Here is a 25,467-nt window from a genome sequence, read left to right as displayed (position 1 = left end):
TTATTCAACAGATCTTTTGTTGTTAATTCTCTAAGTCCACACAAAGCCATAAGATTAACTATATATAAGCCCGTGTGTAAACACCGTAGATGGGTGGAGGATTGTACCGGGAGATATCCCCTTAAGCAGAATTCTCCCCTAAGTGAGATTAACGAGTGTACATAAAAGGGAAAAAAAAAAATACAAATTAGCTGCACTGCACTGTTCGTTCTCCTTCTCTCTCCACGAGGTTAAAAAATCTGTTATGGGAGTTGGGGGGGGGGGGGAGGCTAGTGACGAAAGTGAATTAGGTTTCTGAATTACAAATAATAATCGAATATATATTTTTTATATTTTTTATATTTAATTAATTTATTAATTAATTTTTTTGAAGAGGGGTGGACGTTGATTATCTCCGTCTGAACATTAGCAAGGTGAGTAACACTCATTTTCGGAGAGAATTAGTATTGTTCTCCCATAACAAAGGCGTTTTATTTCCGAAACTAGCGAATAGTTTCGGAAATAAATAGGAATCGGAATTCTAGTGTTTGTGACCAAACAAAACAACAACAAAAAGTAATTTATTTTGCTGTTAGATGTGGGGTGTTGTAACACGTTCAATAATTTTTTTTTTTCTTCTTCCTGCTTGTGTCATCTCCTTACCAATTTCTAAACCGACCACCCACGTCCGAGTTCGCCGCTCTAAACAATTATGCCACTTGTTGGCCACGCACACTTCAAAAACACACGACAAAAACCAATTCGGTTGTTCGTCCGTAAGGTCGATCGTTAACCAACGTTGTAGTCGTTGTTTCTTGCGTTTATTAGGGCCATTAAGGAAGCCAGTACATGGTGAAGAGAAAATAGTGAATCAACCAGCAGATTTTATGACTTGTTTGGAGAAATGTCTAACTAAAGTTATGTGCAATGATTGCCGACTACAGCTGGCAAAGTATTCAACACACCTCAAATTAGGTTATCTTTTGTGTGCTTAATAAGCCGAGTTTGACAGGGCACTAGCCGAGAACATCTAATACTCAGTGTAGCTATTTATATAACCTACAATCCCTGTTATATTATCAACATAACTCCCGAAATCCACATGTATTTTAATATCCGAGATATTTTTGCAATGCCACTAGAGGGCGCTACAAGAACTTAATGATCTCGTTAGTTTGAATATTTGTTTTGCTAGCGCTTTTCAAAAACAAGGCAAAAAAAAAAAATCTTTATTATTCTAATAATGATGGTGCCGTGCATGTTTTTTTTTTTCTTTCTTTCTTTCCTAGACATGTCAGAGAGAGAGAGAAGAAGCATCTCAATATTTCCCGAGAATAATTAAAGATCGCCCAAGGCGTTGTTAGGTGTGTGTTGTTGAAAGACCTTGCGAAGTGACCATGTCAAGTTTTTCCAAGGTCACCCAACTTGTATTGAACGTTTGCTTCTCTCTTAGCCCGCCAGGTAAAGGAATGTGATCTTTACTGTGCGGTGAACTAATGTGAGACTCGTCTGTCTTCACCTTGTTTACGCTCGCTTTGATTTTCATTTTTTTTTTATTTTTAAATAAGAGCTGCGCATTATAAGCGCATGGGTGGGGCCACCAACTGACGTATATAGTTTAAAGCGATTTTTTTTTTTTGCGCGACTTATTTGCAATATATATTTGACTTTCTCTCACTGTTCCAATCAGCGAAAATTTGGGAATGAATCACGGTCACCAGTAAGATTACTATTATTACAAACTACAAATTTGTAAATTTTGTATAAATTTTGATAGTTTATCAATGTAGTTTATATTATTTCTTTAGAAATAATAATGTAATTGATATTTTAAAAAAAAATGAAAAATTTAATCTTAAAAATCTTAAAATAATTTTTTAAAATTCGAAAAAAATTTTACACCTTTTTAAATATTTTATATCATAAGATAACAATTAAAGAAGGAAATTAACGTTGGAGGGGGAAACAATCGACCGTGAGATGCGGTGATTGATTTTCAATCCAATACCCTTGGAGGGTAATGGATAGCAATGCTGTAGCCAATGAAGTTCTAACTGAGGCTCGGCTATTGCTGTTACCCTCCTGCCATGATCAGAGCTTTAATTGCTCAATAACACCTTATCCCTACACAGTCCTCTACAGATACAGATCTACAGATAACGGGGAATATGAAAAGCATTCTTGCTTCGCCCCTTTAAGCCAGTCCTTATTATAAGTATAAGGACGTCTAATTTCATAATCTTTTACGTCAAGGAATATAATTATATATATAATAATATAACATAATATAATATAATAAATATAACATTTATTATATTATTGTTATTTTATTTATTATGTTATTATTATATTATATTATGTTATTGCAAATTAATAATATATTGTATTATTGATATAATATTAATAATACAATATAATATATATTATATTATATATTATTAATATAATATTATAATTTTACATAAGTATATTTTAATAAGAAACATCTACTTTTATTATTATTATACTTATGTATTTTATTTTAAAAGGTATCTATTACAACTAAATTAGGAAACGAAAGGTTTAGTTTTATTTTATATATATTTTAAAAGCTATATATGTACTTTTTTCCCGTAGCTACCAGATTTTTATATCTCGAAAGAGTATGGGAAACATGCCAGAACATCAAATACATGACGTCACACGTGGTATGTGCATGAAGTCATCAATCGAAATGGAACAGGAACTGCTGTCTTAATTTCTTATTAAAATTTTTCTTTCTTTTTTTAAATTCATATTTGAAATAATAATTCTTAAAAAAAAATAAGAAATATATAATTTATTTCTTGTTTTATTTATTAAGACGGTTAAAATGCCACCATAAAATTATATTATGAAAACGGTACGTATTGTATATTCAGGTTTTTCACTAATGCTTTTTTTGTAAAGTTAAAACAAACAGCATATATGTGGCCATTTTGGATTTTCGTTGAGTGCTATAAAACCAAAATCACTCTCTCCCGTTAAATGTAATTTGGTTTATTAATTGTATGTGCGTGTGTACAGCAATAAACACAGAATATTCGAAACTAAGACATCCTCTCTGCATATGACGCAATATCCTGATCAGAATTTTTAGTGTGCAACAGTTGCTTGCTCCTTAATTTCAAATTTACGTTCATATTCTTATTATGAATATAAGATTACCCAGGAAAATAGTAAAAGAAATTATAAGTTTCATTATTATCAATATAGGCAATCACTACCAATTATAGTAAAGGAAATACGATGCTCTAACGCACAAGTAATGAAGTTATAAAAACGATATGAATCGGCTCCAATGGTTGTATTTTTTTTTTAATTTAATAATCTTTTTCTTTCCTCTCCACACTTTAGTCCGATAATGTACATTGTCTGTCTTCTGCTCGAAACCGGATTAAAATAAATATAGTTGTTTCCAAGCCGTGTTCTGTAAGAGAAGCCTTATTATCGCTCACCTGGAAGTGTGTTGTTATTGAGCATCTGTCATTTGTGGAAAGCGCCCTCACTGGCTCTACAATTCGAGGTTAATAACCTACGTGTTTTGTAGTGTAATGGCCGTTTACAGTCGGACATTATGCTCCGTTTCCTGCTGTCTAGCGAACCTCGAATCTCATAACCTCCAGTTTCCTACCGTTCGCTAGTACATGACTATTTTTCAGATATTAAAAATAAATAAATCCACTTGCATTGGAAATGATGTTGTTTTTCGGTAGCAGCAATTATCCCACCAGTGCTTATCAAGTGAAAAGACACAACGGGGGTTTCCTTGTAACGATTTAACCTCAGGTAAAGTGGGATAGAAATACAGGAAAAGTGGGATGGCAGTGTTTCTAAGTCTGGAAATGCTTAATATGCCCGACTGAGTTCAAAACGTCAGTTCGTGGCAGCTCTATGATAAAGTGAGCAAAGAGAAAAGAACACACACACATCGTAGAGCGATGTACGTGCAGGGGAACTGTGGTCCAATTGCTTTGTAAGAGAGAAAACTTTTGGGACATCATTATATGCCAGTGAAAGACATTACGTCATACTTTTCAGCATTACATAAAGCAATTTGCCTAATAAATGACAACACAAAGAGAATTGTGTTTAAAACACTATTCAATTTTAAACTCTGTCTCCTCTTAAAGATTACGAAATTCAGGTTATTGCATCTTGAATGCAATTTTTAGTTATCAGAGCTTCGTTTTTCATATAGACGTCCCTAATAATGAATTTAAAATACGCATTTGTACATTATCCAATAGACACGAGTAGGGGTCACATTTAACAACGGATAATAACAATATAGTATAATGATAATAGACGTGTGTATTTATAGTGAAGTGTTTTTAAATTATGTTCCGCGAAAACTTGAAGGATTCCCCACAACATACGGGCATTTATAACTTGTATTAGATGTAGTTCCTCCCCATTCAGTATGAAGAATAGCTAAAAGTTATTTATTTTTATTTGCAGTGTTCGCTTTGAGTAATATACATCGCTGTGTGTTACTCAAAGTTTCATAAATGATATTTTCAAGCAAGATTAATATTTCATATTTAATTGAATTATAATACATACTGAATTATAAGCTTGAAATGTAGTAGCAACTAAGGCAAACGAATTTGTATTTAAATAGATGAATTAATTTGCAAAACAGCAGCATTTAAATATTGGAATTAATTTACGAGACTAATCGAATATTCATATTACTAGACCAGGAATTCATGGGAGGAATTGGAAATATTAATGAAATTATAAAATAGGAGCGCATTAAATTATTTTAGTGGTGCAATGGATCAGTTGAGAGAAAGAATTGTTTGCAATTGTTGCTGCATTGTTGCTTTCAACAATGGAGCTGGAAACGAAACCTGAAATTAACCAACTGAACTGCTCTTTCTCGCGACTAGATTTATACAAGGAAACGTGGAATGGATTTATTTGTAAGTATTGAAGAATAGCTAAAAGTTATTTATTTTTATTTGCAGGGTATTCGTTATTTAGACAAAATTCCAATCAAGTATTGCAAGTAGCTTTTTTGCTACTTGCAATAAGATGCGATAAAAATATTTTAAAGAAATAATTATGTAAGATGTATTATACACTTTGATTAGAATGCAACTCGCAGCCTGTTGGTTGGAAAGTGGGTTCACTGTCTAATCAGCATTTACAACAAGAAAAAAAAGTAGTAAATGGGCTCACATCACTATTTAACTCATTAACTAGTTTTTGAATTAGCCAAAGCAACTAAAGCCAATGCATTATATGTGTATGTGTTGTGGCCAGTCTGACTTTTCTACAGGCCAAAAAAAAAGCCGAGTTTCTGGGAGGAATCCCCCCCCCCCAACTCATGAGAGTGGAGAACAGTCCCTTATAAAGGCCCTTCTCATTCTAGACGGGATTCTGACTTTCTACTCAAAGGGTATAATCAAAAGCTCTTCTTCAACAGGTAATCGATTCCTTGATGCAAACTTTTTCCACAAACAGCTCTGGTAGATTCATTGAAGCTAATGTTACGAACTCTACCAGTCCTATTTTACAAGTGCATTTTACTCAAACTGGAATTCATTTGCCACCACGACCTTGCGGGGAAAAAAAAATCGTTTCAACTGTTAGCAACAAGCAATTACAATAAACTGCCTAACAAAATAAAGTCTATAATAAGAATATGCTTTTAGAAAAAAAAAATTAAGAGACTACCTTGGGACTAAATAAGGTGTTTAGTTTTATTTTAAGCATATATTATAAGATTACTAGAAGTTTTATATATTATGTCTCACGGTATGTGCTGTATGCTACGCGCGTTCTCGTGCAAAACGATCCTATGTGCAGTTATTTGATTAATAGCGATATTTTTCTAATAACCAGCGTGGCTATGGTCCTTGGTTATACGCATTGTACAGATTCTGTAGTCTATTTTCCTTTTCTTTTTCTTTTTTTTTTTCTGTTCCTTATGCTTAAGTTTTTTTTTTCTTTAGCCTATCAGTCGCTATGTTATATTTATATTATATTGTACTACTTGACTGTCCTCTATTATTACTTGTATTGCATCGGTACTGTATTATATTTATATGACACTTGTACGTCATTCTTAGTGTTTCTTCTGAGTCAATAGAAAAGTGGTTTATTACGAGTCAAACAAATATAATTTTAAATATTTTGGATAAAATTAAAATGAAAAAAAAAATTGCGTTTATCGTTAGCATATTTCCCGTTAAAACTTACGGAGTAACGAAGCGGGGAAGAAGAGAGAGAGAGAGAGAGAGAGAGAGAGAGAGAGAGAGAGAGAGAGAGAGACGGGAAGAAGTCATATAATGCCATACCCGGAGCTCTCCTGAGAAAAGCAACAAACAGATTCCAAAAATTGTAAAGCAATATCTTACAATGCATTGTTACCGGCTTTGTATAATCCGTGAACCCGTCTTGTAATTCTATTATCGGATGAACTCAGACCTGGATAATGTTTTGATTAAAATAATGGACCACGCCATAAAGGACGTTAACCAAATTAATCACGCGCAACAACAAAAGCAAAAACGAAATTACAGAACCCGTGATATTCGCACACTCAGTTGCTGTTGTTGACACAAATTTTCAAGATGCCTGCTTTTCAATATGCAGCTTGTTGTCATGGAAACGGGTTTACGTCGGAAATGCATCGCTTTGACGTTGCCAGGATTTGGGATGATCATAACTTCAAACTTTGCAGGAATGAATCTATCGGGAGGCTTCGCAAGCCATTAATCGAACGGTTTGCAATATAGATTTGAAAAACAGTTGGAACACTTTTCAACGCAATTTTCCATCTGGTTTTCATCCTGAGGACTCGTTCATCATCTTGCAGTCCTTAAATTCATAAATACACAACCTTCTAATACATTTCAGTGAAACGATTTAAAAGACGTCATGTATGGCATTTATTATTTCTCGGAAGCATTTCTAATATTATTTACAGCATTGCTAGCAACAAATAATTTATTTTCAGATTCTCCAGATACAGTACGATGGCCGAGTGGTTTCTCTACGGGCAAAAAAGCCTGTAGATTAAAATTTTACTAGATCAAAATCTCTCATCTCTGATTAGAAGACTTTTATAAGTTCTTTTTTTTTTCCTGATCAATATAAAATAAAATAACTAGTCTTGGAGGGAGGTGGAATTGATGGAGGTGTTTTTATAATAAAAACTTTCAGTAATTGGGCAAAATATTACTTTTTTAAAAAAATCAAACTGTTATTTCTAGAACAGTTAATGTTATTTTATTATTTGTATTATGTATTGTATGTTTTCCTAATTAATACATTTTAAACTGCATGTAACAGTTCATTCTCACAATTCCTTTGTGATAATTTTAACTGAAAAAATTTTACGATGGTTCCGCGTAAAATAAATATTTTTATGTAGGGTTCCGCAATTTCAAAAAGTTTATGAAACACTGTTGTAGACCCCTCCCCCCTCATTTCGCGGTATAACCATCATTTTACTTCTTAGAGAATTAATTATTTAACTTAGTTCATTCAAACTATTGAATTATTTTCAGCCTTTCTTGAGTGCGATATTTGCATTAAAAAACAAACAGGGAATTAATTTGTTTGTAAAAAGTCAATTTTATACTGCAATATTAGCTGCCTGCACCTTGCACACTTACGAGAATATGCGGTAGAATAGTTGACCTCTGATAGTTTATATAATATTAAAATAAGGAAATGATTGCAGACAGTTATCTATCAAAGGCACTTTTCGCAATAGAATTCTTATGTAGTTGAAGCCATTCATTATTACAACAATTGAAACCTAGAACTGTTTTGAGCATGCGTATTGTGGACATAATTTTGTTTTCCTATTTTGTCCTTAAAACGTTTCAATTATTTCCCGGTTATTATTATGATTTCCAGTCATTTTGAAATAAAAAGAGAATAACGAGAGAAAAAAATCTCTCCGCAAGTAATCTTTTAACCAAGGACATAACCCAAATATTTTCCATGCAGCGTACTTACACCATATAGACGTTAGGCTTAGCTGGCTTTTATGTTTACAAAGCATATTGACAATTAACGGAAACAAAGCAACGGAAATATAGACAATTTTCGATTGTCGATATTTCCGTTACTTTTACGAGATTTATCATGATGTCATCGACAATGCTACGTTATTGAAAACACTACTGGATGGTGGTATTTCTGTGAAAATCCAATGATTGTGTAAACTTGTTTTTCGTTTATGTTCTCTACACATATAATTCTGTTTTTAGTAAACACCAAATTGTATTATATATTTGGTATTTGAAGAAAGGACGACATGTGCTATTTAATACTAGCCAATGCAATACTTTTTCCCAAAGAACAGTGAATTCATCTCACCGAAATCCACGTCTAGAACCCAACTTTTAGGAGAAATGCTAAAAATCTGCAGCTGAGTGGGAGGGATAAGATGCTACCAGTCCCCAAACAAAAATCTGAATTTATTAGTTCAAAGGACAGTTCAAATATGGAACAAAAACTAGATACCACTGAGAATGGCCTTAGTGATAATATATATCAAGAACTCAATTTTTTTTTTTTTTTTTGCGCGCGTGAAAACTAATGTGCAATTACGTTGTCAAGAAAAAAAAAATGCAAATAATCCTCTGTCGTCTGTTTCTTACTTGACGATGCAGTTCACTTGAATATTTTATACGACTTACATATTTCACCCAGAAAACTGACGCTACATCCTTAGCCTGCAATAGATATATATATCATCTTGCCTTTCATGTTAGGCTCAATAGCCTGTCGCTGTCAAGTAACTTGGCTTCTAGAAACCTGACACTGCTTATAAGATAATTCTATTTGTATTGTTTGCTATGACTGTAAATGGCGTGTGTTTTTCTGGCCAGTTTGGCTGCTGGCGTGAGATGAAACACCCAAGTTTTCAGGAGGAAAAACCTTCACCTTTGTATGAGATCGATTAAGTCACTATCAGTTGAAAAACCGTGATAAAGGTTCCTTGCGTCATAGACCGGATTCGAACCCAGATCTTTCCTGCAAAGGGCTTCGTCTATACTGACTGCGCTACGATGTGTGCGTGTATTCTATCAAGTAGTGCAACCATAATACCGAAAATTCCCCGCTTTCATACAGAGTTACTGAAGTTGAAAGACTCATTGATTTGCCGATCTCGTTGGTAGAGTGCACCCCCCTCTTTCTAACCTACAAGCTGGGGATTTGAATCCCGACGTAGGTGGATTTTAACAACAAAATATTTTGTTGTTAAAGGACACACATTCGCATACACACACATATAGATTTGTGGTTGCAGATTTATTCTATAACCACATGATTGATTATGTTATACCTACTAGCTCGGACGAGGAGTTCTACTGACAATTGTCTACGTTTTTTGCTATAGACATCATAAAAAGAAAATCAGAGTTTATGTTTGAGGATAATGTATTATTTAAGCGCAAAAATTTAATATAGTCCACATTTCCGTTGAGTTGAAAACGTTTAAATATTCTGTGGTAGGTTAAAATTAACAGTATTTTTCAATGCCGTGTTCTATATAACCGCAGTAGCATCCAATATTATTTTCTAGTTGTAGAGAAACCTGATTGTTGTTTCTGCCTACGTTTCCAAATGTTACCAGTTCCCAACCAACAATCTGTATTTATTTGTTGAAAGGACAGTTCAAATGCCAATCAAAAATAAAGGGGGCGGTTTCCTGTCACGCTATCGTGAAACACACACACACACACAATTTTCCCCCATAACGGTCCTATGAAATACTATATATAAAAATTAATTATTACACTCTAACAATGAAACAGAAGTCACTTCAACAATGGAAGTAAAGTTGACACTTCACCAACGAAACTCGCATTTCAAAGTATCTTTACATTGTTGAGATTTTATTTAGGAACCAACCAGAGCCAAAACAATTAGAAAAAAAAAAAAAACATGCACAATTTTCTGCCATTTCCTAGTTATTTTCACAGAACTCTATCAACGCGAAAGTGGTTCAAAATACAAAATAAAAAGCCTTAATAAATAAACAACGAATAATCAATGCAGAGGTGGGGGTATACGTCTTACACGATTACTTGAATCATATGGATTGATTTGATTGGCTAAACATTATTACATTTCAGTCTATAAAAGTTTCTTTGAAATGGACATTTTCCAAGAACTGGCATGCATCATTTGATTGCATTATCTCTTCTGAATCATTCCGTGGTGTTTAGATTAGCTTATTTCATTCGGGCCACGTACTCAGCATGACTAACGGTTGCAACATTCGAAGTCATTTCAACGAATATTAAACTGCACCCGTTCTAAAATACGTGCATGCCTTCTCTCAAATTAAAAAAAAAAAAAAAAAAAATCACCCCGTTCACGAACACAATCCCATTTTCTCCCCTACTCTAACGGTCTGTCTAGCAGCCGACATCAGGTCTTACACGTGATTATTTCTTTCCCTCCCCCAAGCTATTCTCTCTTCCCCCGCACTATGAAAGGACGATACCACTCACAGTAGGAGGGAGATAAGTGCTATGTCTGCAGGCAATGTTTTTTACCTTGACATGGGAGTATGGACAAGGCCCGTTTCAGAACGGACGCTCTTGTTCTCCGTTGGATGCTGGCTGGTAGCGATAGGCGTGCAGACCGGCAACTTGATTTGGTTCAGCGTTTTGTTTGAGTAGCGAGATCTGCGTGTTTGTTGGTGCTCGTTCGTTATGGTTACCCTCCGTTGGAAAATTGTGGCTAAAGGGTTCTGGGAAAAGTTCATGGGCTGCAGTCGGGACACTTTGTGTTGATCATGTAAGTATTACTTCATTTATCGCATGACATGTGACATACACACGTCATTTTTTACTTTAATACCTCTAGTTTTATCAACGATGCACCGTATTAATGTTAACAGTGAATTATCAATGCCAAAAATGTATGTATTATTTGGTCTTTCCTAACTCTAATTTAGATATAAAATTGATAAAATGTATTTGAACATACACAAAATGTTTTAACAATAAATTAAAGTTGGCATTTCGATAATGAAACAGAAATCAACCATTTAATAATGAAAGAGAAGTTGGCATTTCAACAATGAAACAGAAATAGACATTTTGATAATGAAAGAGAAGTTGGCGTTTCAACAATGAAACAGAAATCAACATTTTAGTAATGAAAGAGAAGTTGGCGTTTAAACAATAAAAATGACATTTCAGTTCACTCTTATTTTATAACAGATTTCACGAAATCTACATGCGCGTGCAGTGAACAAAAATTAAAGCAAATATGTAAATAAATCATAATTTCACTCTTTTGTGTTTCGTTTTAATTACACACAGCGTTATTATTAGAATTTAATATTAACTGCATGTTGTAATTTTGAGTAAACTTTGAAAACATCAAGGCAAAGGCGTACCTACCCGAAGAATCATCTTTCACGCTAATTTGAATTCCAAGAAAGATGAGGACGGTTCCAGAAAAATGAATAATATAATTGCGCCGTTATTAAACTTTGTTAGTTTGTACTTCTAAGAGTAATATTAAGAAAAGCGATTTATTCACAAGAGAAGATGAAATCATTGTTATTTTTATAAGAAAACGAAATGAGAAAAAGAAACTACAAGGTGTTGCCATCGAAGTAATTAAAATCACATACGGGAAACTGAAAACATCTCTTGGGGATAACCAGTTTTACTCTCGTAATGCCAGAGAAATGGAATGGTGCTTAAATTCTCTGGAATATCTGGTTCAAAAAAAATATTTAAAAAATATTCCTAAGAACTCTTTTACAATCCACTGACTGCAAATGATGAATGGGACTTTTTGAATCATTTTCTCTTTCCTTCTTAAATTTAGAAATATTCATTACCTTATTCTTATTATGCCGTATTATTAAAACTCGCCAACCTCTCGGTAACTTGCGTCTTTAATATTTCTTTGCTTTGATCTATGTCTTTCTTAATTAACTGTTTTCATGGCGTAGTATTGTATTTACATTTTCAATGTTTAGCTTTGACAAATACTTCCCGTTTTTGACATGGCGTTGCTACGATTTCAGTTTTCTAAATCAAGTCACAAGAAACCCCTTTAATGCTTCAACTAGCTGCCTCAACATTACGTTTATGTAGGCTTCTATTCTACTAACAGTTATTGGTAATCCTTTTGGTCTTTATTTTCGTGATTAGGTAGCTTTGATAAACTGTTTTTGAAGACGTAGATATTTTTATATACGGTTATTTATTATTACTTATAGTATTCCTGTGAAGGCTTAGAAGCTTGGCCATCCTTAAAAATCCAATAATGTTTCTCCGGCAAGGTAGGAAACGTATGTTTAAAACGCAACATATTAATCGTCTGCTTTTTTTTAGCACTTTACTATTTCAACAATGGAAAACGTTTTGGAAATAAAAATAAATGGAAATAAAAACGTCTATTTCGCTTTTTTCTTTCTTTTTTTTTTTTTTTTTTTTTTTTTTGCCATGGCAACAAGCCCTTTGCGATTTCAACAGTGAAAAATATGTTGCACGCTCTGATGAAAATTAAATAACTTTTACCAATAAAATGTCTATTTCGCTTGTAGTTTTTTACCATGGCAACAAGCATATGAATTCAAAGCAGTAATTATATCAGTTAGTACCACGCATTTATCTGACTATATATATATTTTCTCTTTGTTTCCCATTAGGCCTATGTAACTAACGCAAGGATAATGCATTACACCACAAACATAAATAGCTATTAAACATAACACGTTTTATTATTTTTATTTTTGCATTTATAGCATACATGGAAGAAGTACACGATAATAACAGGTCATGCGTGTTAATTTAAATTCATTTCAAAATTCTACGCATGCGATGTAAATACATAAGGTTACCGTCAATAGCTTAGGTGCAAATAACAGCACTTACTCTATTTTATGGCCGCAAGTAGGACCCCCACGTGCAGGTATTCGCGTGGTTTTCTGTTATGCAGTGCACGTGCTGCGCATGCACAAACAAAAGGTGTCGATTCTCGCACAGTAAACGGACCAGGTCATGTATGGCGGATGGCTGTTTGTGATGCGGTGGAGAAGGGAAGCACTCGCCAGCCTCTTATTATCCAAGTCCCTTTCTCCCAGTCCAGGGCGGAGCTCGGAATTATCATTTCCTGTCCTCGTTTGTTATCGGCCTGGTGCACGGATTCACGACAGAGCTCGGTTAACGTTTCCGTCACAGATAAGGTCACCCCTTTGTGTAGCTTTGAAAGCGATGCGATCGTTATGAGAGATAGCTAGACCATTTCTCCGACTGTTGTTAACTGCCAGCACGCTTTAATAGTTTCTCGGTAAAAGGATGGAATACAAGAAGTTGGTGCTATGTCACTCCGAGCTTTCTTTCGAATAAACGTCCGATTTGACTCGCGTCAGGCAAGCAACGAAATTTCTTTATTGTGGACAGGATGTAGAATTATTGGGACATGGCTACATAATTAAATAAAGAGGACGCAAAAAAAAAAAAAAAGGAAACTTCTGGAAGGCTACTTGCATTCTTTTTCTCTTTGACGATATTCTAAACGTGCAATAACATTATTTGTCACTTGACCGATTTTTTTCTCTCTCTCGATAATTCGAATTTCCAAAGTCTGAAGAAATTTCGTTGTCTAAATATATTTTTAAGGCATGTCAATTAATTGTTATTTGATTTTATTGTCCAACAAGACGTTGCAACATTTCTCAAAATAGTTAACGGTTCCTATTATACAAATTCTAGTGATGGATTGTATAGCGACTTTTACAAAGTAAAATATGCAAGTTAGGCCTTACAAGGTTACGCGCCTAGAGTTGCCATGATACCAGAGATGCACGTGTTAACAGTATGAATATCTTCCATATGCATGTACATTGCAATTTGCTTATGTAATGACATATTAAGAAATTTACAGCTTAAATAAAGGAATTTTTACCACCACACACACACACACACAGAAATACTTTACAGAGTAAGTACAGTGCAAGTAAATCCATTCGCGACTCTTTCGATTGTGATATTCCATAGAAATGTTTCATTTTGCACTAGCTTACTTGCTGGCCGAGCTCTTGATAACAGCGACTTGCTCTCTACGGGATGAAGTCTTCTCGTCTTTGTAACATCACTGATTAAATCCGGAATGTTTAAAATATGTTTTAACTTAGTTTAGTATTCTTGATTTAAGAAAACGCCGCTAACTGTAGATTGCATGCAGCTGCTGTTACAACAGGCATTTAACATTAACGTGGAAATATAGAATACAATAGATGTAGAGCAGTATTACGTTGCAGGGTATAGTATTTTTTTATTATTATTATTAATGTATGAGATGCATCTTCAAGAACTAGTAAAGGGACACATTTTCTGAAAAAAAAAAAGAAAAAAGAAAAATATATTTTGAAAAGAAAAAAAAAAGTATTTAGTTAACATTACAAAATGTGTTAAAAATACAAAATTCGACTCAGTAAAAAAAAAAAAAAAAAAAAAAAAAAAAAAAAAAAAAAAACGTTGTATGCGTAATATTAACTTAGCCTAATAAGAGGTGTTATGCAATTAACCGGACATTAACATAATAAGTTTTAGACTTACTCAAGATCCACATGCTGGTTCTTGAGTATGCCAAGAACTATACTCTGTCGATTATTTGCCGTAATCGAAACCAAACAGAGAAGAAAAGGTGTCGCTTGAAGGATCATTCGTCTCCTTTAAGTAAGGTAATTTGGGCCAGTCTACATTCTTAAGATAACTCACTTTCTCTCTTCCCCCCCCCCTCAAACGCCACCTCTTCTCAAGGGCCAGAAGCAACACAACGCACTAAATGCTACTCCCTTGATTGGATCCTAACAAACAGCGTTAACCTGCACGTAAGTAAACAGAGAGAGAGAAAGAGAGACAGAGCAGCTGAACTCACATCCTTCATTTAAAATAACATTCCCCACTTTCAGTTTCCTCCGAAAATGCGCGTTAATTTCTCAACCCGAAGAAACCTGTCCCGTTGCAAGACACCCGCGACTGCCGGACTTACCTGGCGTAGGTCAAAGGTTATCACAGTTGCGAGAGAATCTGCTCCTCTGGAAAATTACTTCAGTTATATTGTTCACACACACAGCCGGATGGGAACCCAACAAAGTTCTTTCTCCAGTCACGTGGAATTCTGGTAATTTAGAGAGGTGAAAAGAAGGTCGAGACTAAGCCTTGGGCCAGAACGCCCCATAAATGTCATAGATGACCTTGTGTTTAACCTCTTCAGTTATTGATTACATCCTCCCTTGTTTTTCCCTCATCCTATTTTACCTCTGACCCAAGGGCGGGCTTTAGTTAAACATGCTCTTAACAGAATTGCTCGAGCGCATAAAGATTCCCTTTGGAAAGACTTCAGAGGAAAAATTTTAATCATCTAAATAACACGTGCCTATAAAAGGCACAGGAACAATAGAGCCAGAGATTGGATGGCTTATCTTGTACGGTTCGTGATAGCTTCAAAGGTAGAAAACACTTCTATATAAAAACCCACACAAACGGAACCACCAATTGTATACTATAGGAAAAGTAAACAACGGACAGCCCCGAGGTTAAAACAACAGACAGACATCTGCCTAAAAATTTGAATTGTTGCGATGGTGGCGTAAGAGGCCACACGAGAATGCCACTTCTAGTTAACTTCGTGACATTAACGCCATAAGTCTTCTTCATTTCATCTTATACATAAATTTATTAAATTATTTTTTAAGAATTTTGAAAATGAGAAAAAAAAGAGGTTGAAAAATTTGAAATAAATTTAAGAAAGTTCGATTTAAATTAAAAAAAAAACATGAATGAAACAAGTATACCATTAGAAAATTTAAATAATTCTTTTATATAAAAAATGTACAAATATATGACATCAAGTGAATTGATAACAATCAATCGACCGTGAGATGCGGTCCTTGATTTTATATGAGATGCCCATATAGGGTAACGGATGGCAATGCTGAACCAATGAAGTTTAACTGAGGTTCGGCTGTTGCTGTTATCCTGGGTTAATGAGTTCGCTCTCTTAGGTTTTGCCCTAAGGGAGCACTTTGAGTCTCCGGGGAAAGTGTTCTCCGGCACGGCCCGCTGAGGGGTACTTGCCGGTGAATTATTTTCCTCGGAATATGAGCGGTTCTTCTCAGTGGTCGGGGAGCCCGTCACTGAGTGGAACCAACGCTGAGATTAGGACGGTCTTTCGCCCACTATGGAGAGGCCTAGAGATCGTCCGTATTTTTGAGATTTCACCTTTACTTACATAGTCGGTGATTGATTCATTAATGCCCTTGGGGGTAACGGATGGCAACAATGCAATGTTGTACCAATGAAGTTTAACTGAGGTTCGGCTGTTGCTGTTACCCCCTTGGGCGACGAGTTTTTGAGTTCGCTCTCTTAAGGTTTTTGCCTTAAGGGAGCACTTTGAGTCTCCGGGAAAGTGTTCTCCGGCACGGCCCGCTGAGGGGTACTTGCCGGTGAATTATTTTCCTCGGAATATGAGCGGTTCTGCTCAGTGGTCGGGGAGCCCGTCACTGAGTGGAACCAACGCTGAGATTAGGACGGTCTTTCGCCCACTATGGAGTGGCCTAGAGATCGTCCGTATTTTTGAGATTTCACCTTTACTTACATAGTCGGTGATTGATTCATTCAATCCAATACCCTTGGAGGGTAATGGATGGCAATGCTGTAGCCAATGAAGTTCTAACTGGGGCTCGGCTATTGCTGTTACCCTCCTGCCATGATCAGAGCCTTAATAGCTCAATAACACCTTATCCTTACACCGTCCTCTACAGATAACGGGGAAGATGAAAAGCATTCTTGCTTCGCCCCTTTAAGCCAGTCCTTATAAGGACTATTATAAGGATGACATCAAGTGAATCATCAAGAATGATGTTGGTTCATAGAATAGGTTCTTAATATTTTAGATATCGTTATTAACCAACTTGCAGTATGAACTAGACTTGTTAATATGAGCACATAATGCATAATATAATATGATAGAGTTCAGATGACGTATTGCTAATGCAGCCTACCGAAAAATATACCGATTTATTTTGCTTTATGTCCTTCCTATTAACTACTTTATCTTCTCTAATCAGCCTTAATGTAAAGCATGGACCAAACGTTCAGATAAAATATAGAAATGGAATTCTGGGCAAAACATATAAAAAATAAAATAAAAAACCATAATGTATTACAACCTTTCATGGGTGGGAGTCACGTAAAAGGCGTTGGATTGCCTTTCCTATTTTATTATTATTATTTTTTTTTTTTTTTTTTACAGAAGAAGTAGCGTTTCCTATTTGAATCTTAAAGAATTCCCAACATTTTTTTTTTTTTTTTTTAGTAATACGTAACTAGGAGCAACAGGACCTATAAAATTTTTTAATGTCTTCAAACGGGAATCATGGTTAAAGGAAAAATATACGTGAGAGAGAGAGAGAGAGAGAGTATTTCTAGATCGTTTTCAACTGAGGCTGACAGTCGGTCTCAGATGAAGCCTGTTTAGAATCTAATTTCCCGTAAATAGTCTTAAACCTTTTAACTGTGGATTTTTAAAAACTGAAGGAGGGATGGCTCATGCTGTCTAAAAGATGTCCCGAACTTCTTACATACTTTTGCGGTTTTAAAAGAAGATAATGGGGGGGGGGCACTATAATAACAGCCGAAGCATATTTTACCAAAGGTTCGATTCCAAGCCCCAGAAATCCTGAGGATGACACGACTTCAGTTCATCATTAATTCAATTGTGTGTGGGCGCGCGCATATTTAGCAACATTTTTCTTTGCTCTTCTTGACGAGTGGCAAGTAGAGATAAATAGCTCGGAGACTTATTTCCAATTATTTAATCAAACAGTATGAATTAAAATCCCATGACGCATTTCCGCTTCCGGATAGGTTCAACGAAGAGACTTCGTTATCGGTGGAGACTCCAACTGGAAGTTTAGAAAAGAACAAGGAAATAATTTCATCAACGTTAACTGGTATTTATTTTCAACATACAATATCGCAACGAGTTAATTAGTTTCATTTGTATGCTTCTATCTAATCTTATATAATAATGTGGGCCTCATTGTCATTAATTATTACCTTTTTTTTTTCTTTCTTTCTCCCTTTAGACAGTGGATAACTTTGACCTTTCTCTATCTATCCCTGAACCCGGCCAGGAAAACAGCGGGAACAACGCGGGTTATATGCCTGTAGACCAAGTAAGTAGAAAGCGTGTTAAATTTAAAACAGTTTTCGTGACTATCTGATGACCAAAACGAAGCTAGTAGCCAGTCGATGAGATGTAATTATTGTAGTAGTCATCCTACAGATATTAAATGGGTTTCAATTTAATCACATCTGGAGTTGGAAAGAAAAGAGAAACTCTAGTGCGCTATACAATTAGACAGCGCCATCTCACGATCACCAACGACACTAAATTCATTAGGATGTTGTCACGCACAGATGCGCTCCTTTCTCTACTACCAAAGCGGTGTTGGGGGGAAGAAGCGATCTTGGCAAGATACCACCGAAGTCTTTCTCGAATGCTTGAACCGTGAAAGAACAAAACGTCCGAAAATTTGGCTTTGCTATTTGTGTTTGCCGAACATTGAACAAAGTGAAATTTGTATTTATTTATTTTATTTTATTTTATTTATTTTTTTTTTTTTTGACGCTATCTGCGATACAATTCATTTGCTCTATTTTGTTTCTAATTATAAAAAAAAAAAAAAAAAAACAGGCAAACCAACTTGAGAACAAAAATCATGAGGGGGGGGGAAGGATCCACCCACCGTACGAATGTACTGAAAAGCTGTGTTCACCATAAAGGAATTGAGGTAGAACCATGTAACGCATACATTATTCTACATCTTCTCCACGAAGTGTTATACACTTGTTATAATTCTGCTGCATCATTTGCAATCTTCAGAAAAAAGTCTTTCCCTTGTTGCACAAACCAGTCATCGTTTTTGTTTTGGGAATTCATCAGAACTTTTCAGCTGCCCTCGTGTACGTTTACATAAACCTGTAGTGAGTAAGAGTCACATAAAAAGTTAGCAGAAAAAATACTGTATTTTTACTGTAAAAAATACTGTATAGTACCATATTTCCATGGAGTACCACTCTCCCAGTGAATCGTGGTACTCCATGGAAATATGGTACTAACACACACACACACACACACACCACACACATTCTTTACTGACGTGTTAGGCTCAATGACCTATCATTGGTGTGAGTGCGTGCGTGTGTGTGTAAAGAAATAATAACAAAATCAATAAATTTTACTCCTCCCCTCTTTTTCTCTCCCACTTTGAAGGCCTTCAATATGCTTTGGTAAGTGATCGGGCATTACCAGACTACTGGACACAATTTTTCAGACTAAGGAAATAAGTGCGTTAATAATAGTGTTGCTATCAAAACTAGAATGAGGTCTCCACAGAGATAAATGACCGGGAAGAGATACTATATTAGTTTGAATAGCAAATAACCGGTTATATCTGCAGGGTAGAAAAACTGAAAATGAAAAATGATACCACACAAAACTCTGTATCTAAGAGGAAATTATGGACTTCGTTTTGAATTGCATGCGACCTTAAATAAATAAATAAATAATTTATTTATTTTTATTTTTTTTTTTATTTTTACAGATGGTTAAATATCTTGTGCGACTGTAACTTCTTGGATTTTGAATTTTGTTGCATGCTAAATTCAAAATGAATAAATAACTAAGAATTATTTTAGCAGCTAAAAAAAAAAAAGACGTGAAAACATGGTATGTCTTTGCAGGCTTCTCTATATATAAATTTGCTGCGATTATGCAAAAATAGTGAAATTTGAAGAGGTTGCTTTATCAGTGCTACTATGTATGGGAGAACAATGCAACAATGCCAATGGATTGATGAAGTGAAACTGTGGAGAATATGGAATTATTTATTTATTGCTTTTTTTTTTTTTGCCTCTAAGGCTTACTAATAGAATGTAATGTATCTGCTCAGTGGCGCACCCAGAGGGGGGGGCTCCCCAAAGAAAAAAGGAAAAAAAAAAAACTAGGAAATTTTCCAACAGTCTTTTCCTAAATTAAAATTCTTTATTTTTATTTATTTATGCTGTGTCGTCGTGTGTTCTATTTCTATCCTACTTATGAATTAGCGATCACTGCAGATGCTCAGTCATAGGTCGTATGCGATGCGTAGTGTGTATTCTCAAATCGTCTAATCAACTATTCCCCCCCCCATCCCCCAAAGATTAAATCCTGAGTGCGCTACTGTATCTGCTAATCTAGGATATGAATAATCTTTAAAAGGAATTTTTAAGTCAGTGTGAATTAACTGTCTCAAACGGAGGTGGAGAGTGTTTTTATCCTTTACCAGAGACAACGCCAAGTAAACCATGTAATCCATTCCAATCCAACCTACTGTACTCTTCCATTATTGGATGACGCAACAATCAACTATAATTGAAAGTAACTTTTAGATTTGTTGCATGGCAACAATGTTTTAAATGTAACTTCCGCCCGCCCCCCCCTCTTTAATAGAAGGGGAAAAAAATTAGATCTTCCTTCTGTTATTACGATCTATTCTAGCATAAAAAATCCATCATGATCGTAAACTTCAGAAAATAACTACCTAAAGGAAAAAATAATAATAAATCCGCATGTACTTCATATCCTATTCTAACTTAAAAAAAAAAAAAAATCCACCGACAGACAATTTCGGTTGACTGTACAAATGGTACATGCACGACATCTGTAATAATTTATAAACCTACAACATCAAGTACCGTTTCACTGATGGCACGAAACTGACGTCATAGGCAATACTTTAAGATGAATCACATAATTCTATTTAATGTTCATAATGGAATAAATACCCTCCATAAAATAAAAAAAAAAAATACGAAACTACATCGCTAAAAATTTTCTTGCTTTTTTTTATTTTTATTTTATGATTTCCATCTTGTATTTGGCAGAAGGTACACTTCACTGGTCTCTAAGGTACCCCCAGCAACATAATATTCAAGTAGTAATCGTTAAAAGCTGTATGGGAAAAATGGTTATTACTGTGTTGGGAGAGTATGTTTTCCATTACAACAGTCAAAATTGGATTATAATCCCTGTGCAATGGACAGAAACAAATTATGCGGCCACTGCAGGCGACCTCTTACGGGAAGTAACAAACATTCATTATAAGATTTTACTTGGGAGAGAGTGAGCAGCCTTTTCACAAAAGAGTCTTCATTTCATAGATTCCTTATTCTGTCTTGTCTTTAATTTACTGTATTGTGGGGTTCTGTTGTTAACATCGTCTCCATATTGATATGACACGAGAGGAGCCTTTTCCTTTTGCACACGAAACGCACCATTTTCCCCCCGGTCGATTCTGTTGGCAGACATGAATAATACATGGCGAAATGCAGCGAGGCCTTGGAAACGCATCCATTAGTAAGCGTTTGATTGCAGTTTCTCTCCCCCCCCCTACCCCCCGTTCTTTATTGAGTTTCATCTATTAAACAACTTTCTGTCTCTTCTCTCCTGGCGAACATTAATCCTCGGCAAAGACTTCGTTGTCATCAGTCATGACGTTTATAAACATTTCTCCACAGCCGCACTTGTGAAAGCTTGTCACTGATTAACAGCAATTTTCCTGTCGAGTGTAACAAAAGCAAATGCTGTCTTCTATCATTACACGTCATTCAGAGCGTAATGAGTGATATTGTCCTATTGATCTTCGCGCAACACACGTGACAAAATACGTGAGAGAGAAACCACGTGATGTCCATCATTAGCTACGTACTCATTGTTGCGTAGAAGGCAGCCCAACATTTGAAAGTGGCAGAAAAATAATCAGTTTCATCTGCGCCATCTACGCGCGCGCATGAGTTTGCAACACGAGACAAGTTGGAAGGGGAAAAAAAAAGGAGGGAAAAAAAGATGTGTGAAAGCTACAAAACGAACGTATGTATTGCTGACAGCAAAGATTGCTTGTGGTCACTTAGCCAGCGAAGATTACCCCCGATATAATCTGTAGCGGGAACATTTTCGGAAAGAAAAGGTCAAACCCTGCCGAAATAGGTTCATCAATAACCGTCGACGGTTAGTTTATGGCCCGTTGCCTTTCGTAGAAGCTACGAACGCGTTAAATGCAATTTTACTTTCATCATGTTTACTTTGACAAGGGTGGGTTTTCTGAGGAAGCCATTACCGTTATCGAACAACATCTGTCTAATCGAAAATGAACCCAATCTTTTCTAACTCAAATCACTTTCCCAATCTCCATTATTTAAGCCTAACTGAACTCGGATTAATTAATTATCGACGTCTGTATTTTTATTTTTCGGAAATGCGTATTCACTCTATCTTGATGCTCAAAGTTGGCACACGTAATAATATTAAGTCTCGGATTCGTCCAATTATCTGAAGATTAAATGCGATTTCGACTGATTAGAAATTTTGCTCATATAATTCGATCTTGCCTTAAAAAAGAGTAATGGTCGATATTGAGTACTGGTATCGTATTGCCAGTACAATACGCTGGAATAAATTGCAAATTAAATCGACGCTATTGTAGAATCCGGGACTTGTATTATGCAGATTTAACATGTTTTCCGTAAAAAAAAAAAAAAAAAAAAAAAAATCTGATGAATTGATCTTTTTTTTCTTACTATCAATCTGAGAACATTACTAGAATATAGTGAGAGAGCCCTTGTACTAAGGTCTATTAATTACTCCCTACAATTTTGAACACGTCTTAATGGAGAAGAACTGTGTCTACTTTGTTTTACGATTAATACATCCTAAGCCTAAAACTGAATACAGGTGAATATGCCAACTCAATCAGGTTGTGTTTGGATGATTTTAGCCATATTTGGTCATCATTGGAAACTTAAATCACGAGCCTCTACGAAAGAAGAATTTAGTTGTACAAAGAGATTAGAGGGGTGAGATATATACGTCTAATGTGCGAAGCAGATTATTCAAATGCCAGCAACATAGGCTGCAGGTTGAGGCGTGGCTTCCTCAACAGGAAATGACAAACCTGATGTGATGCAAGCAGGAAATAATAGATGGTAAGATGAATTTTTTCCATTCACTTTGTGCGACTCGACTACAATGTATTATTTATTTATTATATATTATTATTTTTTTTTGAATACTTCGAAATTGTTTGAAATTTGAAGGTAGAGAAGCTACAAAATACCACTTTCTGGTCATAATACCAGAACGAGCCTACTATTAATCTTCAGTCTGGAGAAACGTGTAGCCTAATGATAGGTTTTGTACCTAAAGGGGAAAATGTTTTTTAACTTTTTGTAATTCCAAATATTTTTTCAATAAAAGAACACGCCTTTTTTCTTTTGTTTAAAACTGCATTTCCTTTAGCGTGTATTTAGAAACTAATGTCCAGAATAAAACATAACTAGTTCAAGTTGGTTCAGGATTAAAACAACATCACGACTATGCATTTCTATAGCGAAGGCGTGACGATGATAGACTTGGAAATATCTTGGTTGGAATCCCGTCTATGGTGCGATAAACCTTTACAATGGCTTTTTAACTGGATATAAGTTAGTCATTCTCATACGGAGGGATCAGAGTTTCCGTCAAAGCAAACTAGCCAGAGAACACACTAACCAACATACACTGAAGAGGTAGAATTAAAGTTCATATCAAGCTTGCATTAAATAAATTTATCCTGTTGTGGCAGGCCATTCATCCTAATACATTAAGGGATGATTAAATTTCTTTCTGCTCATCTTTCAACACATCCTTTACACTACTGTATTATGGGCTTACAGCCCATATCGTGTTTGGATAAAATCATTCCTATTCACCATAAAATTACTCGTAAATATTAAGTGAATACACTCGACTGTGTGAATGACCAGATGTAGTTGGTTGCGAGTTTCCATCTTCAGCAATCTTATCAGTTAAAGATTACATTCAGTGCATGATCTTCAACATGAAAAAGAAAAATTCTGTACTAATAGAATAAGTCTTAACTGTTAAACAAAAAAATAAATAACTAAAAAGGAGTTGTTGTTGTTTTAAGTCATGTATTGCAGCATCGGATGCATTAACTTATTGCATCCGATGCTGATAGGGAGTGTACACTATTGGAAGAGTCGCTCGCAAATATCTTATGCTGAACAAAGTTATTAACTTGTTGAGTGTGCATTTCGCTAAGTTCCCTCTACATCCAGAATCAGAAAACAAATTAAAATTAACTGAATTATAAATCAGTGCAGAGAAACGTAATAGCTTTATACTTAAGATGTAAGTCAGCAGTTCGAATTGAAGAGGGTATAGGAAGAGGGTTTGATGTAAAGTAGCTGTAAGACAATAGTGTACACTCCCTATCTGCACTCTTATTCATCATCTATATGGATGACATTATGAAGGAAAGCGGTATTAAACCTGATATCAAAATTGGAGATGTTAATCTCAGCTCTTTACTTTATGCAGATGATGTTGTACTCCTGAATAAATCCAATACAAGTCTGTAGGATTCCCCGACTAAATTGAATAAATAAATTTAATGTGGAAATCGGCAATAAAAAGACAAAGGCAGTGAAAATAGGCATTGAAAATATCAACTGCATCCCATAGGAGAACCTATAGAATAAGGAAATCATTTCAGCTATTTAGGCACGATGTTTAGTGAAGATGGTAAATTAAATATGGAAATAGATGACAGAATTAGTAATCTGGTTGTTATGATTAGTACTCATAACAACCAGAATGGGAGAGGAACAGTTAGCAAAACAGGGTCTTCAAAAGATCCTAAGAAGCTTCTACTAGGATTGGGATTTAGTTAATGATAGGTGATTAGGTCATAAAGTGTACTTAAGCCATATTTTGATCACGTGTTATCGTCTAAGGGATTTAAAAATGCAACAAATAAACAAAGTTGGATAGATTAACTAAACTTTTAGTTCAGTATGCCCCAAATCCATCCTCATCGAGTTTAGTGACTGTCTTGGCTCACCATTGAACTTACGGCATTTATCTACCCAACAAAAAATTTTAAAAATTCTCAGATATCTCTTATTAGATTTTAGGTAAGAGCATCATGATAAATAGCAAGCCGTGTGCGACATTTTTATTCTCTACTGAATCCACTAAATCAGATTTGATAGATTATTTACTTCCATTCGGCGTCACAAACAAGAATATTTTAAAATTCGACTAGTTATCGATAAAAAAAAAAAAAAGAATGTTAAAAATAAAAGGCTTAGCGAACCATCTTTCAAACCAATTCTTGTAAATTACAACAAACGTCGCACGTGCTGTCATTCAAGTATCCCATTCACCAATGAAAACAATAAGTTCTCGTAGTTAATACGTTATTCCCACGAAAATGCAGTATGGTGTAGTATGCTTTTAGCAGCTTTATTCAATTAACAGAAGAAGGGGGGATGATGGAAAGGGGTTTCTTTCAGCGTGCGTGAGCTCGTGCCATTTTGCGGTGACAGAACTGCAGTTAATGGCCATAAT

General features: G+C 35.2%; 1 protein-coding gene across 7 annotated transcripts in view; it reads left to right on the top strand.

Moving 5' to 3' along the window:
* LOC150110258 (thymocyte selection-associated high mobility group box protein TOX-like) overlaps positions 1–25,467 on the top strand; it is a 279,484-nt gene that overhangs the window by 103,598 nt on the left and 150,419 nt on the right. For 6 of the 7 annotated variants that reach the window (XM_090398662.1, XM_090398654.1, XM_090398680.1 and 3 more), the window contains exon 2: positions 18,101–18,190. In XM_090398662.1, coding sequence (XP_090254788.1) covers positions 18,101–18,190 — 90 coding nt within the window. Of the gene's footprint in view, positions 1–10,590; positions 10,777–18,100; positions 18,191–25,467 lie in introns of those variants that run through there. The other variant, XM_090398689.1, reaches the window with a different exon arrangement.

The sequence above is a fragment of the Typopeltis vanoorti genome, chromosome 1 (genome assembly GCF_054136105.1).
Source record: "Typopeltis vanoorti isolate ZY-2024b chromosome 1, IOZ_Tvanoo_1.0, whole genome shotgun sequence".
NCBI lineage: Eukaryota > Metazoa > Arthropoda > Arachnida > Uropygi > Thelyphonidae > Typopeltis > Typopeltis vanoorti.
This window is presented reverse-complemented; position numbering and strand designations above follow the sequence as displayed.